This window comes from Ctenopharyngodon idella, chromosome 9, assembly GCF_019924925.1.
Source record: "Ctenopharyngodon idella isolate HZGC_01 chromosome 9, HZGC01, whole genome shotgun sequence".
Classification (NCBI taxonomy): Eukaryota; Metazoa; Chordata; class Actinopteri; order Cypriniformes; family Xenocyprididae; genus Ctenopharyngodon; species Ctenopharyngodon idella.
The window spans coordinates 28,237,712-28,253,895 of NC_067228.1; the positions used below are offsets into that span (position 1 = coordinate 28,237,712).

General features: G+C 35.1%; 2 protein-coding genes across 15 annotated transcripts in view; both read right to left on the minus strand.

Moving 5' to 3' along the window:
- akap11 (A kinase (PRKA) anchor protein 11) overlaps positions 1-11,906 on the minus strand; it is a 32,816-nt gene extending 20,910 nt beyond the window's left edge. For 3 of the 5 annotated variants that reach the window (XM_051905086.1, XM_051905085.1, XM_051905083.1), the window contains exons 1-4: positions 11,762-11,906; positions 5,506-5,602; positions 5,295-5,405; positions 440-493 (exon numbers count right to left, since the gene is read on the minus strand). In XM_051905086.1, coding sequence (XP_051761046.1) covers positions 440-493; positions 5,295-5,405; positions 5,506-5,568 — 228 coding nt within the window. In that variant the 5' untranslated portion in view covers positions 5,569-5,602; positions 11,762-11,906. Of the gene's footprint in view, positions 1-439; positions 494-3,988; positions 4,180-5,294; positions 5,406-5,505; positions 5,603-7,509; positions 7,690-11,761 lie in introns of those variants that run through there. The other 2 variants (XM_051905084.1, XM_051905087.1) reach the window with 2 other exon arrangements.
- A 2,200-nt stretch (positions 11,907-14,106) lies between these two features.
- Positions 14,107-16,184, minus strand: part of dgkh (diacylglycerol kinase, eta) — a 97,771-nt gene continuing 95,693 nt past the window's right edge. For all 10 annotated transcript variants that reach the window (XM_051904798.1, XM_051904795.1, XM_051904799.1 and 7 more), the window contains one exon: positions 14,107-16,175. The gene's annotated coding sequence lies outside the window, so the exon portion shown is untranslated. The remainder of the gene's footprint in view (positions 16,176-16,184) is intronic.

Genomic DNA, 16,184 nt, shown 5'->3' on the forward strand with positions numbered 1-16,184 from the left:
CTAAAATTGTGAAATATTATCATCATTTAAAATAACTATTTTCTAATTAAATATATTTAAAAATGTAATTTATCCCTGTGATGCAAAGCTAAATATTCAGAATCATTACTCCAGTCTTCAGTGTCACAAGATCCTTCAGAAATTATTTTAATATGCTGATTTGCTGCTCAAGTAACATTTCTTATTTTCAATTTTAAAAACTGTTGTGCTGCTTTTGTGGAAACCATTTTTCAGGATTCTTTGATGAATAGAAAGTTAAAAAGAACAGCATTTATTTAAAATAGAAATCTTTTGCAACATTATAAATCTTTACTGTTACTTTGGATCAATTTAATGCATCCTTGCTAAAAAAGAAAATATATATATTCATTTCTTTAAAACATATCTTACTGACCCCAAACTTTTGAACATTAGTGTTATCAGCACAAAAAGCACTTACCTGTAGAGTGAAATCCTCCCCCTCAGCATGACTAGGTAAGCATACATAATGTACCTATGAAAGAGAATAAACAATAATGCCCATCATATTTATATTGAAGTTACAATATAGATTCCATAAAAATGTTCAAAAAACAGGTGCAATACATACTGACTTTATGCATATTTAAATGAAGTCACTGTCATTCCCTTCAGTTCAAACATGTTTCTTTTTTATGCGCATTAAGCTTACCTATTGTAATTAATGTATGTTTACATTTTCTATTGATCATAGCTGCAGTAAATGCATGATGATCAAATTGAAAATGATTAAATTGTAAATGATCAAATAATGAAGAAGAGCTTTAAAACCAGGCATATAACGTGCCTTGTTATAACACTTTCACTGTTTCAGGTATCTAGATCACAGTTATGGAGCAGGGCTGTACTTTTTATTTTTTAACTGTAATTTCTTTTTTTTTTTATTAGGGCTGTCAAACGATTAATCGCATACAAAATAAAATTTTGAGTTTGCATAATATATATGGGATATATATGTGTGTGTATATATATATATAATATAAATTATATAAAAATATAAATAAATACATATACTTGTAAATATTTCTCAAATATATACATGAATGTGTTTGTATTTATATATACATAATAATTACACACAGTACACCCACATATATTAGGCAAACTCAAACTTTTATTTTGTATGCGATTAATCGTGATTAATCGTTTGACAGCCCTACTATATATGTATAAGTATAAAAATAATAAAATAATAATAATTATTATATTATTATTATTATTATTATATTTTACAGAAAACATGCATTTTACGGAAAAACGCTAGCTGAACTGTTAACATGCAGGGAGCATATAACTATAAATCATTAGAATGGTAGAAAGATTTTATTATAAAATATGAAATTGTTATGATAAAAATCTGTGATGGGAATTTCTTAATTTTTGTCAGGAAATCTTATGCATCTACTGAGGAAAAAAAAAAAAAAAAGACTACACTGCTCTACACTGGAGAAATATTTATGGATTTGCATACGTTTACTTAAAATGTATTTCTTTATTATTATTTTTATTTTATTTTATTTTTTTACCCAAAATAGGGTGTTTTGAGCATTAGTCAGTACACGCATATATTGTAATGTCTGTTTCATTCATAGTTGTAGGCGGAGGGCGCCTTCGTGCAGAAAGTCCACAAGTAAGATTCAATTGCTGTGTTCGAAATCGCCCCCTATACCCTCATTTACTATTCCCTACATTACTCCACTAATAGAGTTCACTTGAAGGAGTGAATGAAAACAAGTGAGTTAATTCGGACACTGAGTGTGGCAGAAAGGCTGCCGCTTTTGCATAGTTTGTGCTTGCTGTTTAATAATCATTTGAAACTTAGCAAACTGTCACTCTGTCATGGAAACTAGCATGTATAAACCTTAATCAAACAATTTAATAATCGATTAAAAAGGAATTTATACCTGTATTATATTAGGCTGTAGCCACATTGGACCAGTGGTTTGGAAAATCGATAGACGGATGATTCCCGCATCTTGTCAGAAGATGGCGCCCGCAGCTGAATCATTCATCCATCCATTTCCAGACCGCTGGTCCAATGTGGTTACAGTGTAATTTTCATTACTACTGGAGCTGCCAGTTTGCTAAGTTTCAAATGATTGATTTCAAATGTTGGTCACCTGATGTCACCTGTTAGAGTTTGGGTTCCTTGCCACTGTCTCCTTTGGCTTGCTTAGTTGGGGACAATTGATATTCAACAATGTTTCTGATCTGCCTGCATTGACACCATCGAATGCAAACTGAACTGAGCTGGATGATGACGTCACTGTTTTCTCCAGTGCTGATATAACTAAATTAACTAAATTAATATCTATTGATTTTTACAACGGAATGAATCAATACTGAATTTATTTCAGCTGGACAATGACACCATTTTCTTTAAGAGCTGCTGTGCAGCCAAAAATATTTGCCAGTTATCACTGTAAAGTTGCTGTGACACAATCTGCATTGTAAAAAGCGCTATATAAATAGAAAGGTGACTTGACTTGACTAACAGCAAGCACAAACTATACAAAATCGGTAGCCCTTCCGGTACACTCCGTGTCCAAAATCACTCACTTGTTTTCAAGTGGACTATATTAGCGGAGTAATGTAGGGAATAATGAATGTGGGTATAGGGGGCGATTTCTAATACAGCTTAAGAGAACCAAACATGTCCGCTCTGATCGGACTGCTGTGATTCACCATGAAACAATGCGCATGTACTTATTTAATTAAAACATTGCAATTTCATAACTGCACTAAGCCAAATCCTGATTTCGGTTTAATTTCAGTTTAATTTCAATCGTGCAGCCCTAGATTAACCTCACACACAAGCAAGCACACAAGAAACTCTCACTTCACACAAACAAGCAGCTCTGTCTCACATACATGCAAACTGTATCACACGCATGCTACTGTGATACATTTTTTCATTACACAGACCTATTTTTTCATAGCATGTGCAACATATGTCGCACTGTACAGCCCTGCGGAGTGATGTTGTGCCGTCCCCAGGATATACAGTATCTTTAATAGGGGTTTGCATTACTAGAGTCCCTTCAGATAACAATGCAGGCAGTGTGTGCAAATAAACTAAATTATTAGTAGGTGCAATTCACTCCCCTTCATGAGAATTACAAAGCCACATGGATGAATGCCACCTCAACATAAAGAAAAACTGCACTGCAACTGCAATCTGCAATTTCTTTTTTTGAATTTGACAATTCACCCAAGCCTTGTGAGGTGCACTCATGTATATAATGAGGTGAGATGCAACAGTCATACTGCTGCACTGTCCCAGTTGCCTCTAAACGCTCTCTTATCGCCAATATCTTGTGTCATGGAGGTTTTCAAAATCACTCAGCTCGAAAATAGGTCACAAAACATTTAAACTGACACATCTGTATGTATTATTCTGTAAAAGGAATATTGAGGGTTCAATTTGTTGCAAATTAATGCTGATTTAACACAATATAAATTACACTTGCCTCTTGTTTTTTCGAACAAAGCAAAAATCGAGATTATGGTGAGGCAATTACAATGGAAGTAAATGTGGCCATTTTTGGAGGATTTAAAACAAAGAAATGTGGAGCTTATAATTTTATGAAAGCACTTACATTCATTCTTCTGTTAAAATGTGTGTATTATTTGAGCTGTGAAGATCCTTTTTAAGGGTTTATGGAGTTATTTTGTCATGACAACAATGTTGTCAAATTGAATATAACTTTACACAGAAGATATTAGTATGCGATTTTATTTCACACTAATACGTTAACACATTATGCTCACATCAGCTTAACTCAAATCCATTGTAAGTGCTTCACTGTAAACCAGATTTTTCCATTTTTTCTTCTTCTTTTTTTCCCCTTTCTTTTAAGAAAAAAGGGAACAAGAGGGACAAGGTTTAGCTTATCATGTACTGAACCCAGAATATTCCTTTAAAGAGTTAGTTCACCCAAAAATAAAAATTTTGTCATCATTTACTCACCCTCAACCCGTTAAGACTTTTGTTTGTCTTCGGAACACAAATGAAGATCTTTTACATTAAATCTAAGAGCTTTCTATCCCTCCATTGACAGCTACCATTTGATGCTTCAAAAAGTTCATAAAGAGATCGTAAAACTAATCCATATGAATTGAGAGGTTTAGTCCAAATTTTCTGAAGAGACATGATCGCTTTATATGATAAACAGATTGAATTAAGGCTTTTATTCACATAAAAACATTAATCAGTGAACATAAACACATGCTCACGTACTTGCTTGACACGAGAATGAACCTCATTGGTTCTTGCGAAGCTCAAATGTGCTGCGTAACACGTGAATGAACCTCACTGGTTCTTGCGGAAGCTCAAACGTGCTGCGCAAGACGAGAATGAACCTCATTAATTCTTGCTGAAGTTCAAACTGCTGCGTAACACAAGAATTAACCTCACAGGTTCTTGCGGAAGCTCAAACGTGCTGCGTAATATGAGAATGAACCTCATTGGTTCTTGCGGAAGCTCAAATGTGCTGCGCAACACGAGAATGAACCTCATTAATTCTTGCTGAAGTTCAAACTGCTGCGTAACATGAGAATGAACATCACTGGTTCTTGCGGAAGCTCAAACGTGCTGCGTAACACACGAGAATGAACCTCACTGGTTCTTGCGGAAGCTCAAACGTGCTGCGTAACACACGAGAATGAACCTCATTAATTCTTGCTGAAGTTCAAACTGCTGCGTAACACGAGAATGAACCTCATTGGTTCTTGTGAAGCTCAAACGTGCTGCGTAACACGAGAATGCACCTCATAGGTTCTTACGGACGCTCAAACATGCTGCGCAACACACGAGAATGAACCTCATTGGTTCTTGCACGTCAAGCAAGTAAGCTTGAGCTTCCATTTACCACAACCAATGTGAATGATTAATGTTTATATGTGAATAACAGCCTAAATTCAATCTGTTCATCCCAAAGAGCGATTGAGTCTATTCAGAAAATTTGGAGTAAAACACTCGATTCATATGGATTCGTTTTACGATCTTGTTATGAATGTTTTAAAGCATCAAAGTGTAATTTGCGTAGTCAATGGAGGGACAGAAAGCTCTCAGATTTCATTAAAAAGATCTTCATTTGTTTTTCGAAGATGAATGAAAGTCTTTTGGGTTTGGAACGACATGAGGGTGCGTAAATGATGACAGAATTTTCATTTTTGGGTGAACTAACCCTTTAACTGTTACATTGATTCCCCATGCTTGCAAATAAAAACATGCATATGAAAGTTTGAAATGCATGGCAGTGTGTGACCCTTACTTCTGATAAACACTGTGGTTCTTTATTATGCAGCTCCACTACCACATTGCACAGCTCCTTCTTGTGTTTCAACAGACTCTTCAGGCACGGGTTTGAGCCCTCACGGATGGTCTGCTCAAACAAACAGAAAGCTTGTTGGAAATTGCAGGAGATTAAAAAAAATGAATGCAACAGAAATGTTTGAGCAGAAAAACAGTTGACAACATCATACCTCTTTCTTCATAGTGGCACGGCTCTTTAAAGGGACCCCTCTGATCCGTGCACAGGCATCCATGATGTTGCAGGGCTGGGCAGGAGGTTATCCTCTCCTTTAAGAGAAAAATGTAATATGTCTTTACCATTTTCATTTTAGCTACCAAAAATTCAATCCACTTCACCCTTACATGCACTTAAATAATCCATTTATAATCAGATCGATGGCTCAATCGGACTGAAAAGCCTTAATGTAAACACCTCAATCAATCCGACTGAATTTCGATCAGATTGAAAAGGATGGTGTAGACCTGAAATAATCCGATAAACAGGAAAAAAGCATGTAGTGTAAATGCTTGAATCAGAATCAAACATGCCTCTACATGCGCAGCACAATGATGTGCGTGTTTATACACGTTTTATGTCATACGAATATGAGCATGTTCATGTCTCATGTCTTGCGAACTGGTCAGTGGATGAGACTGAATATTTACTACTTGCCAAAATAATCTCTTCTTACATACATGTCCGTTTTTTTTTAGTTATGTCTTCAAGGCAAAAACAACAATTACACTCTAATGACATCGCAGTGGCTTTCCGTTCACAACATTTAGGGTTCATATAAACAGAAAATAAATTGGATTCATTCAGATTGACAAAAATGAGTGCAAGTAAACTTACCAAGTGTAAACAAGGTTTGCAGTATAACAAAATGAAGAATTAAGGGTAATGAAGATTTGGACCCCATTTTTTATTGTATGTACAAAAACAAATTAATCATTTTGCACAAGAAAGAAAGTTTGGAATGACAAGAGTGTTAGTAAATGACAGAATTTTCATTTTTGATGTATCTATGCCTTTAAGTTGGGTTATGTTGGAGATCACATGACTTATGGGTAAAATAAGGGCTTTCCAGCTACTCCAGTAAGATAGAAACACAGTGGCGAATATGAGAAAATTACCTGAAAACTACCTAAACAGTGAAAGTTGAACAGTCCGCATCTTTAACGTTATACAGCATACTGCAGGCAAATTATCTTGGGCCATCTGTGTGTGTGCGGTACACCAATATGATGTAGAAATGTAGGTCAAGGCTATATGACGGCCCAATGTCAGGCTGTTATCACATCCTAACCGAAACAGTGTTCTGTAGCAGTGAGATCTTATCTGTTACTGCAGAAACTTGCGTGAAAGAAGCGAAGATGGATCTGAAAAAGAATCTGATAAACTATAGAAAACAACAAATAAGGAGCAAGTGTCACATGCAGAAGGTTATCTCTCGAGTAGCAGTTTTACTTTAGGTGAGTGTATCCATCTGTTATTGTGGGTTAATAAGGCCTCAGAACTAAATCTCTCCCTGAATGCTTGCTCAGACTAATTATGATACACCGTTTGTTTACGGCCTGACAAACAAGTTTGTTCAAGGCCTATGAACTGACAGCATGTTTGTTTTTACTAGAAAACAAACATGCCATCAGTTCATAGCAGCCTTGATTCCAGAGGTATTTTTCCCACTCATTTTCCTCATAAGAATTTTTTAAAAAGTCTTCATTGAAGTGTTTTAATCCATGAACCACACCAACCAGCTTCGAGGTAAATTACATTGCACACTTTGATTTGAAGCAAAAAAGTAACTGAAAATCAGAAAAAGACAAAAACTACACAAAAAAAATCTAATGAAAATAATAGAGAAATATATTTTTTTTTAAAATGCAGTCGCAAAAGTATATTATATATATATATATATATATATATATACACACATATACAGTGCTGCTTAAAAGTTTGTGAACCACTTGCAGAATCTGTGAAAATGTGAATAATTTTAACAAAATAAGAGAGATCATACAAAATGCATGTTATTTTTTATTTAGTAATGTCCTGAATAAGATATTTTACATAAACTATGTTTACATAAAGTCAAAAAAAGACCAAAAAAAAAAAAAAAAAAAAGCTGAATTTATAAATATGACCTCATTCAAAAGTGTGTGAACCCTTGATTCTGAATACTGTGTGTGGTTACCTGGATGATCTACGACTGTTTTTTTGTTTTGTGATGGTTGTTCATGAGTCCCTTGTTTGTCCTGAGCAGTTAAACTGCCCAATGTTCTTCAAAAAAATCATCCAGGTCCCAAAAATGTTTCAGTTTTCCTTTTGGCAAACATTTAAGTGTCTTCTGTTGTTTCCGAAGGGAAGTAGCCTACTAAATGAAAAACAAACAAAAATTTCTTACTCAGGACAGTACTAAATAAAAAAATAATAAGATGCATATTGTATGATCCTTCTAATTTTGTTAAAATTATTCACATTTTCACAGATTCTGCAAGGGGTTCACAAACTTTCAAGCAGCACTGTGTGTGTGTGTGTGTGTGTGTGTGATATATATATATATATATATAATATATATATTATATACACATACATACAAATACTGTACATATTACAGTAACCTAGCATGGAACAGACTTCCCCTAAGTCACTTCCCAATAGTCAGTGTTGTTCCACTCAATGTTAATGGATTCAAACAGTTCATGAGTAGTTGAAAACTGTCTCCCAGTTTAAAGTGAGACCAAATATTCACCATAGGGTTCAAATCTAGACTCTGACCAGGCCAAAAACATGAGCTTGATTGACTTGTTCTCAAACCACTTCTTGGTTGTCTTTGCAGTTTGGACAGGAAAATAACATCTGATCATTCCTCTTTAGATAGCAACTTTTCATTTGTGGAAAGCAAGGCATTCTGCTATATTCTCCTGTACTCCAAACGCACTAAATGACTTTTCACAGTGAAGTAAAGTTCTTTTATTGCAATTTTTTATTTTTTTGCAGAATTATGGGTAATGTAGTTTCTCACCATGAATTCTGCTGTTAAACAATTATTTTAAAAATAAGCTGAAATAATAATGAAGACTGATGGCTTCAACAGAAACAAATACCATCAATTGACAATCTCATAGCTCACAGTAGTTTGGTCTTTAACGGTTTACTTATTAACTTTAAAAATCAACTTCCCTTTGGAGAACATTAATGGGATTTTACGTCCAGAAGAACCCGACTGTTGCACACTATTTCATACCTGTTTATATGGTTATCTACATCATGAAATCCAGGTAAAAATATACAAACACAAAACAACAACAAAAAACCAATATGACAAGATGATTAAGTTCTAACTGGATGCATTATTGGCATTCTTTTCCAATATTATTGTCACTGTCAACGGTAATTACAAAAATTAAAAAGTTTTTACAACACAAAAGTAGATATTGAGAAAAATTGGTTACCAACATCAGGGCTCCAGACCGCGCCTAAAACGGTCGCATTTGCGACTAAAAATATTAATTTGCGACTGTTATTTTTGCTGCGACCATACACATTCACACGTTATGACTGTAAAATTTGCATGTTATTTGCGTGTTCCGTGACCAGTAGCTTATCACATCATTTGCTGTGTTGACATAATTAAATGAGATGCTGCGTGTGAATGTTTCACTGAGTTAGAGCTCCGAAATATGAACAGGTAGGGAAAAATTTCACACACCAAACAGACGCCAAAGAACTAGAGCTGATGAAAGCCGACTGTGTTGTTGCCTCGCGTCGCCTGCGTCGGTGCAAAACAGCTGCATTTGAACACACCGTTCTGCTCCCGCGTAAAGGAGACAACTGCCTATTTCTTCATATAAATTCGTCTATATTCGTCATGCAAAAGGGAAAACCGGCTCTACAGACTGCAGATACACACACAACGCAGCGCGTGCTTACCGTTTTGAATATCAATCATGCTGATCACTTTCATTATTCCACTCCGCTCATGCTCATCAGATAAATTTAAGGTCATTAAAAGTCTTCAGTGCCTTAAACAGTATAACAAGAGTATAAACGATCATTTTAAGGCGTCTTATATTTTGTGGATGGAAAAACAAATCGCGATACTCCCTAATGTGATTATTATTAATTTCATTAAACAAATGTGAGTGCTGCATGTTTTACAGTCAAAAGATGGCGCTGTTGCGCGTTCTTCAGAGGAGCTGGCATTCGATGATTAGCGCACATTTGTCAACCGATTGCTTACGAACTAATGCTGATCAATTATCACAAGGTTTACTTTATATTATTTATATTATATTGTGTTGTAAACGGTTGTAGCAACGTAATTATTTAATCCTCATCTGAGCTTGAATGAGCAGCAAAAGTAAAGCACAGACATTTCAAAATAAGAGTCCCGCTGTATTTCAAAGTAATCAAAGTCAAGTAGTATATCAGTTGCCCCTGTTTGTTATTTGGTTACACAAACCAAATTTAATATATACTTATTTGATTCAAAGTAAACTGTTGTAGCTTCAGGAAGGAAGGACTAAGAACATTATTTGACACATATTATTCAATATAAAGATTTTACTAGCATCAGGGTTATTATAGTTAACTAAAACCATTAAAAAAATTTTTTTTTATATCTTGAAATAAATGTTAATACTAAAACAAAAATCTATACAAACTAAACAGACATGTTTAAAAAAAATAAATAAATAAAACTAAAAACAAAAACAAAAAAAATAAAACTTAACAAAAAATGAAAGCAGAAAATATAAAAATCTAATCGGATTCAAAATATTAACAAAAACTATAATAGTAATAAGTGAAAATAGTGACATTAATTTCCCAGAAAAGTCACAAGATGAAAAAGCTGAAACTGTAAAGGGGACATATATAAACACAACAGGATGACTAAAAGTAAGTGATTTAAAATTTTAAGTTCATTGTTGTGTGGCTCTTAAAAAAATTATTTGGCGCCTGTTTTTTCCCCCTATAGGAGCCAATGGCTCCTTAATGAATTTTTTTTTGTCTGAAGCCCTGCAACATTCTTCACAATATGTTCTTCTGTGTCATACAGGTTTGAAACGACATGAGGGTGAGTAAATAATGACCCCCCCCCCAAAACTCTTCTAACTTAAGAGTTGTGTTGCAACTGGTTGCAGGCCTTTGATAAAAGCAAAACGTCATTTCTATTGGCCCAGAGCATTTCCACAGTACTGAAACTACTGCTTAGCACAGCTAGTCTTTCTCACTAAACAAGCGTTCACACCTGAATGCTGAAATAGGTCAAACCTTGATGCATTTCAGCATGACTGTGTGTGGGTGGGAATTGCAAAGGTAAACATTATTTCTAAGAATTCAGCACACAAAAAGAGCAAGTTTACTACAATCCTGAACCCTAACAGTAGCTTTAAAAGAAAGAGAACATTAAAGTTGACACAAAACCTAAGTTGTGTTAGTCTCTTCTTCCTTACTTGTGACATATATCTGAGTGAAAAGAATTTTGTCAATTGGGAATTGGATTGGTTGTGGTTTGCTATTGCTGTGATGCCATGTGAGTGACAGGCTGTCCCGCCCTCACGCCAGTAAACACATCATCAGAGAAAGAGAAGAGATGTCGCTGTAAGAGGGAGGGGAAGTTATTTTGATCGGCACATGAATTAAAAAAAATAAATAAAATGATGTGCACAGATCATTTATAATAAATACTGCAATATTCCATAAAAAATAAGAATTGTCAATTTTCATGGTGGCTTTAATATTAGCAAGTGATGGCGCTGGCTGCTGCATGTGATCTGTGCTGAGAGCATCAGCAGGGTCAAATGATTTCCTGAAATCAACAGATGTTTATGAGATCTCACTGTTCTCACACACTGTTCCCAGCTTATAAAGGGGAGTGGCTGTGTACAAAACTTCATGCACATCATTCTTGCTAATAATACACTGATTACAATATTCATTATTTGCAACTGCCACTAACGCTTCAAACGTCTTAAAATACTACCCAACACAATCCTCCAGCTCTGACAGTCGCAGATTACCATGACAAACCGCCATTTGACTATTATAAGACACATTTTAAAGCTCTTGACGATGTCAGTTAATCTGCAGTCACGTATATGTCATATCTGATATCTGTCTCTCATTTTTGGTTTGGTGATTCATTGTTTTCATTTTCAGACATCGTCGCGGTAAAGGCAATATGACTTATATGAACTACCGCGGACTTTATTTAGAAATAATGAGTGTAAAAGCATTATTAGTAATATGTTTATGTGCAGTTAATGCTAAAGCCTGATGATGTCATCACAGACGCAGCTGGCTCGCGCATTAGCATCAGGCCTATGATAACATAAGTCGTGATCTGCTTCTTTGACACCAATCGATGGGTTTATAACTGCTCCATGATAAGTTATTTTTGCTGGAAAATGACATGCAAATGAAAAGGAAGCGCGCCTCACCTTGTAGTGACAGAGCAGTGCAGTGGGCAGCTAACTGCTCTTACGTCCGTTCATTTCATGAAAACAAGACGAACAGGCGAAATAATCAATCCTCGAGCGGCGGTTCGGAGCAGTTGAGCGCAGAGTCACTGATGGGAGTAAAATACACATTTAAAATATAAATAAATACAATTTAATGTAGTATTTTATTATTTTAATATTCTTTTCGTCGTTTCACTTTCTCTTTGGGATAGATTACCATGGAAATATGAGGCTAGCAGTAACAATTTAATGAATGTACTGGACAATTATGATATATTTTGCTTTATAAAATCACACACAAAAAATGTATGACCACTAAAAAATGTAAATTATGGTCATGTCAAATAAATACATCAATTTATGTAATGGTAACACCAGCTTCTCTTATTGGTTGAACTTTATTCAGGATTATGGGTATTGTAGTTCTGCAAAGTCACCATGAAATCAAAATGGAACCAAATACCTGTTTTTTATGGAATATTGCAGTATTTATTATAAATGATTTATTGGTGCACATCATTATTTTTATTTTTATTTTTTTTAATTCATGTGGCCTCGAATTGTTTAATCAAAATAACTTCCCCTCCTTGCAGCGACATCTCTTCGCGAGGGTGGCACAACGTGTCACTCACATGAGGTAACGATCCAACGATCCAATCGTTGGACAATGGACAAAATCAAGTCATGCCCTACATTTTTTCTTGTTCGAGTATTTTATTTCCCCATACTATGGAAGTCTATGGGGCCCCATTAACTGTTTGGTTACCATCATTCTTCAAAATATCTTCTTTTATGTTCAGCAGAAAAAAGAAATTCATACGGGTTAAGGGTGAGTAAATGAAGACAGAATTTTCAATTTTGGGTGAACAATCCCTTTAAGCTATCTATCAACCTTATGGCTTTACTTAATACTTTACTTACTTAATATCAGTTTGTCTATGGAGAAAAAAATAATGTGGTTTCTTACTTTTTGAACACGATTGTTCACTCTATTGCACGGTTCCACACATTCATTTTTCTACCAGATGTATGTCTCCATCTCTAACATGAATCTGTGTAATCTGAAAGTTCATTTGTACAGAAATGAAATGTTTTCAGCTGAAGTTTCTATAGTATGGATCCGAGATCAGAGAACAGTAGGTATAGGTATAAATGAGTAAATTAATAGCCTTTATATTGTAAGGGTGGTTCACCTACAGGGGTTCAGGTTGAAGGATTGCCGAATGACTTAAGAAACGTTATCAGCAAGATGGCAGAAAACTGTTCATTTATTGTCTATTACCACCCACTGCTGCTTATACCATCAACGTAAATAAGCACAGTTACAATAGCAACATATGTGGGACAGCATTGCTATAGTGTGACGATATTGTATTGCAATTGGTAGCAGTTCAAAGTTAATTCTAAATTAATACTAGTTAGCACATCATTTGTAATAAAAGGGTTTAATGACAATATTTGGTTATGATTACACTTAAAATAGTTACAAAAGAGATGTATGAGATGATAAAATCATATACCATTAATCATACCCAGCATATATGTATATTATAATGTTACCTGAGGGATAGAGAGAGAGAGAGAGAGAGAGAGAGAGAGAGAGAGGGGGGGGGGGCCAGAAAGGGCCCAAGAAAAACCAAGAATCAAAGAGACAGAGCAACAGTTACAATCTTCTTTTATCCCTTCCTTGACCATGTGACTGAAACCCAAATGTGAGACATTTAAACTGACCAATCAGAAGATTAAAACTTCCCCCACTGTACTAAAGGTGTGACAATTTGTAGACCCCTGATGTACACACATTTTGGCCTATAGGCCTTGATCACTATCAGCACCTATTTGTCTTTAGGAATTCCACAAGGCCCTTCGAGGGGGTTGGAAAAGGAAAGCAAATGTCTTTGTTCATTTTAAAATATCTTTAGATATTTTCAAGGTTACAATATAGCCAGATGAACATCTCTTCATGAAGACCATCTTGCCTTGTGGTAGTGAACGCTAGTATTTCAATGCTTTCAAAAGTGTGGGCCGTGTCCCCTTGTGGGCTGCAGAGGTATTGCAGGGGGGTAGTGGTAAAATTTTCTGTTTATATAGTGCATATTTATATTCATATCCACATATGTTTCTGAGGTATATGTGTGTGTGGTTAATGTATGTTTTTACAATAATGTTGTCAAACGCCTAACCAAAATCCTTACCTTATTGAAAAATAATGGTCTATAATTCCACTGTGTTCATTCAATGGTGTGTTAATATTCATATTTCATTCAATGTACTTACACATACAAATTCAAGTAAATAAATCAAACACTCAAGACAGCAAAGTGTACTGTGTATGCATTCAGTTTTATTGAAGAAGGAAGATATCAACTGGCAGCATTTTACCACCTCAAAATGTACATCAAAATCGAAACACTTATTTAATCAGGATACAAAAATACACATCTCAGTGACCTCCATATTGTAATAAATAGTTAACCATGCATCTACGATAAAAAGGCACAGAAAACAGTCACTTAGTAGTCATAAAAATTACCTACTACTTACCAAAATCATCCAGATATCAATACAAGTGACTACCGTAACATTATATCCCAATAGTGAAAACACATACACATCAGTTGTTTAACCTTAATAAATATGCAAATATTGTAAATATACCTATACATGTAGTCTTAAAAATGAAACTGTGCCATTGTAAACACAATGTAAACAAATGAAACTCACATCGCACTTCTCTTAAATGGATATAAATCATGTGACCTTGCTCTACAAATTCCTCAAAATGAATTCGTTTTTGAAAAACCAGGCAGTTTACAGCTTTTGCGTTCGCCATTGTCGATAAGCCAAGGCCCACCGCCACTCACAGTCCAATGAAAACACTCATGTGGTGGCTTGAGAACTGAACTGAGGTTCATGTGATCATGTGCACATGTATTCAGTGTGGCATGAGAGGAAGACTGCACTTGTGTGATTTGAGTCTGTTGTGAACAAATGAACTATACAGAGGCACCATAGACAAGGTCGATCTGCTACAGCTGTCAAACAGAGATCATGTAAGGCCAATTAAACAGGGAGCTTCATAGTGTGAGCATCAAGTGTTCTCGAAATGATCTTGTGTCTTTGGTAATGATTCTAGCTAGTTGGGGAAATTACCTTTAGCAATGCGGTCACTCAGAAATGCATATCTGAAAAGCATATCACTACATTCATTCGTGTTTCGAGATGCGTGGAGGTATGTGCACATATGTTTCGGTATTATGTCATATAACCACAAACAAAACTGTTGCTTTAAATGCACCATTTGATTGTCGGGTATGATCACAGCATGATGCTTTTTTTCTGTCACCAATGAATAGATAACATGTTCTACACTGATTTTGGAGAAAATGTCTGTGGAATGAATTTAAACCTTGTAAAATGTGTCAAACAGAGAGTAATGCACACTTAGTAGTAGTTGAAAGCATTAAATTGGCCAGAATATTTAATAAACAAACACGTAAGGGAGAGGGGATGTGTAAAACTTGACACACATCCCAATCTGCAGAGGTTTTTGCAGAGTTTTGCTGGCGCAGATTTCACGTGGGCCTGCCGATGAATTAAACAGCTAAGCAATAATGCTTACAGGCAGACATGAAACCGGTGCTCACTACTGAGAAAAGATGGAAAGTGAGAGACATTAAGTTGCCAATTAAACCGCAATGGACAAATAACATTGACTGCTGGAAAAAGCAGGCTGCAGACATACAGTACAGCATAGTCTGCACTGTTGTGCCTTTATTATGGATGCCAGTGGTTCTCTACTGCTGGGCAACACTTGCAGAATGCATTTAATGGTCACACATTATATTTGATGTCTTTAAGTACTATGTACTTACGAAAAAAAAAAAAAAAAAAAAAAAAAAACATGTTGGGTAAAATGTACTTATTGTGTTCATATTGTATTTGCCAAACACTTTTGCTGCTACTGAGGTGGGATAAGTATGGAAACTTGTTTCTGCCACGGAAAAAAGGATAATTGCAACTTTTTATCTCACAATTCTGACTTTTTTCTCAGAATTGCATGATATAAAATCACAATTGTTTGTTATAAAGTCAGATTTGTGAGATATAAACTTGCAATTCAGACTTTTTCTCACAATTCTAACTTCTTTTCTTAGAATTGTGAGATAAACTCGCAAATGCGAGTTACAAAGTCCAAAGACTGACTTTTTCTCAGAAATGTGAGTTTATATCTCACAATTCTGACTTTATAACTTGGAGTTGTGTGTTTATATCTTGCAATTCTGACTTTATAACTCACAATTGTGAGTTTATTTCTCACAATTCTGACTTTATTTTATGCAATTTTGACTTTATTTTATGCAATTTTCAGTTTATATCTTACAGTTTTGACCTTATAACT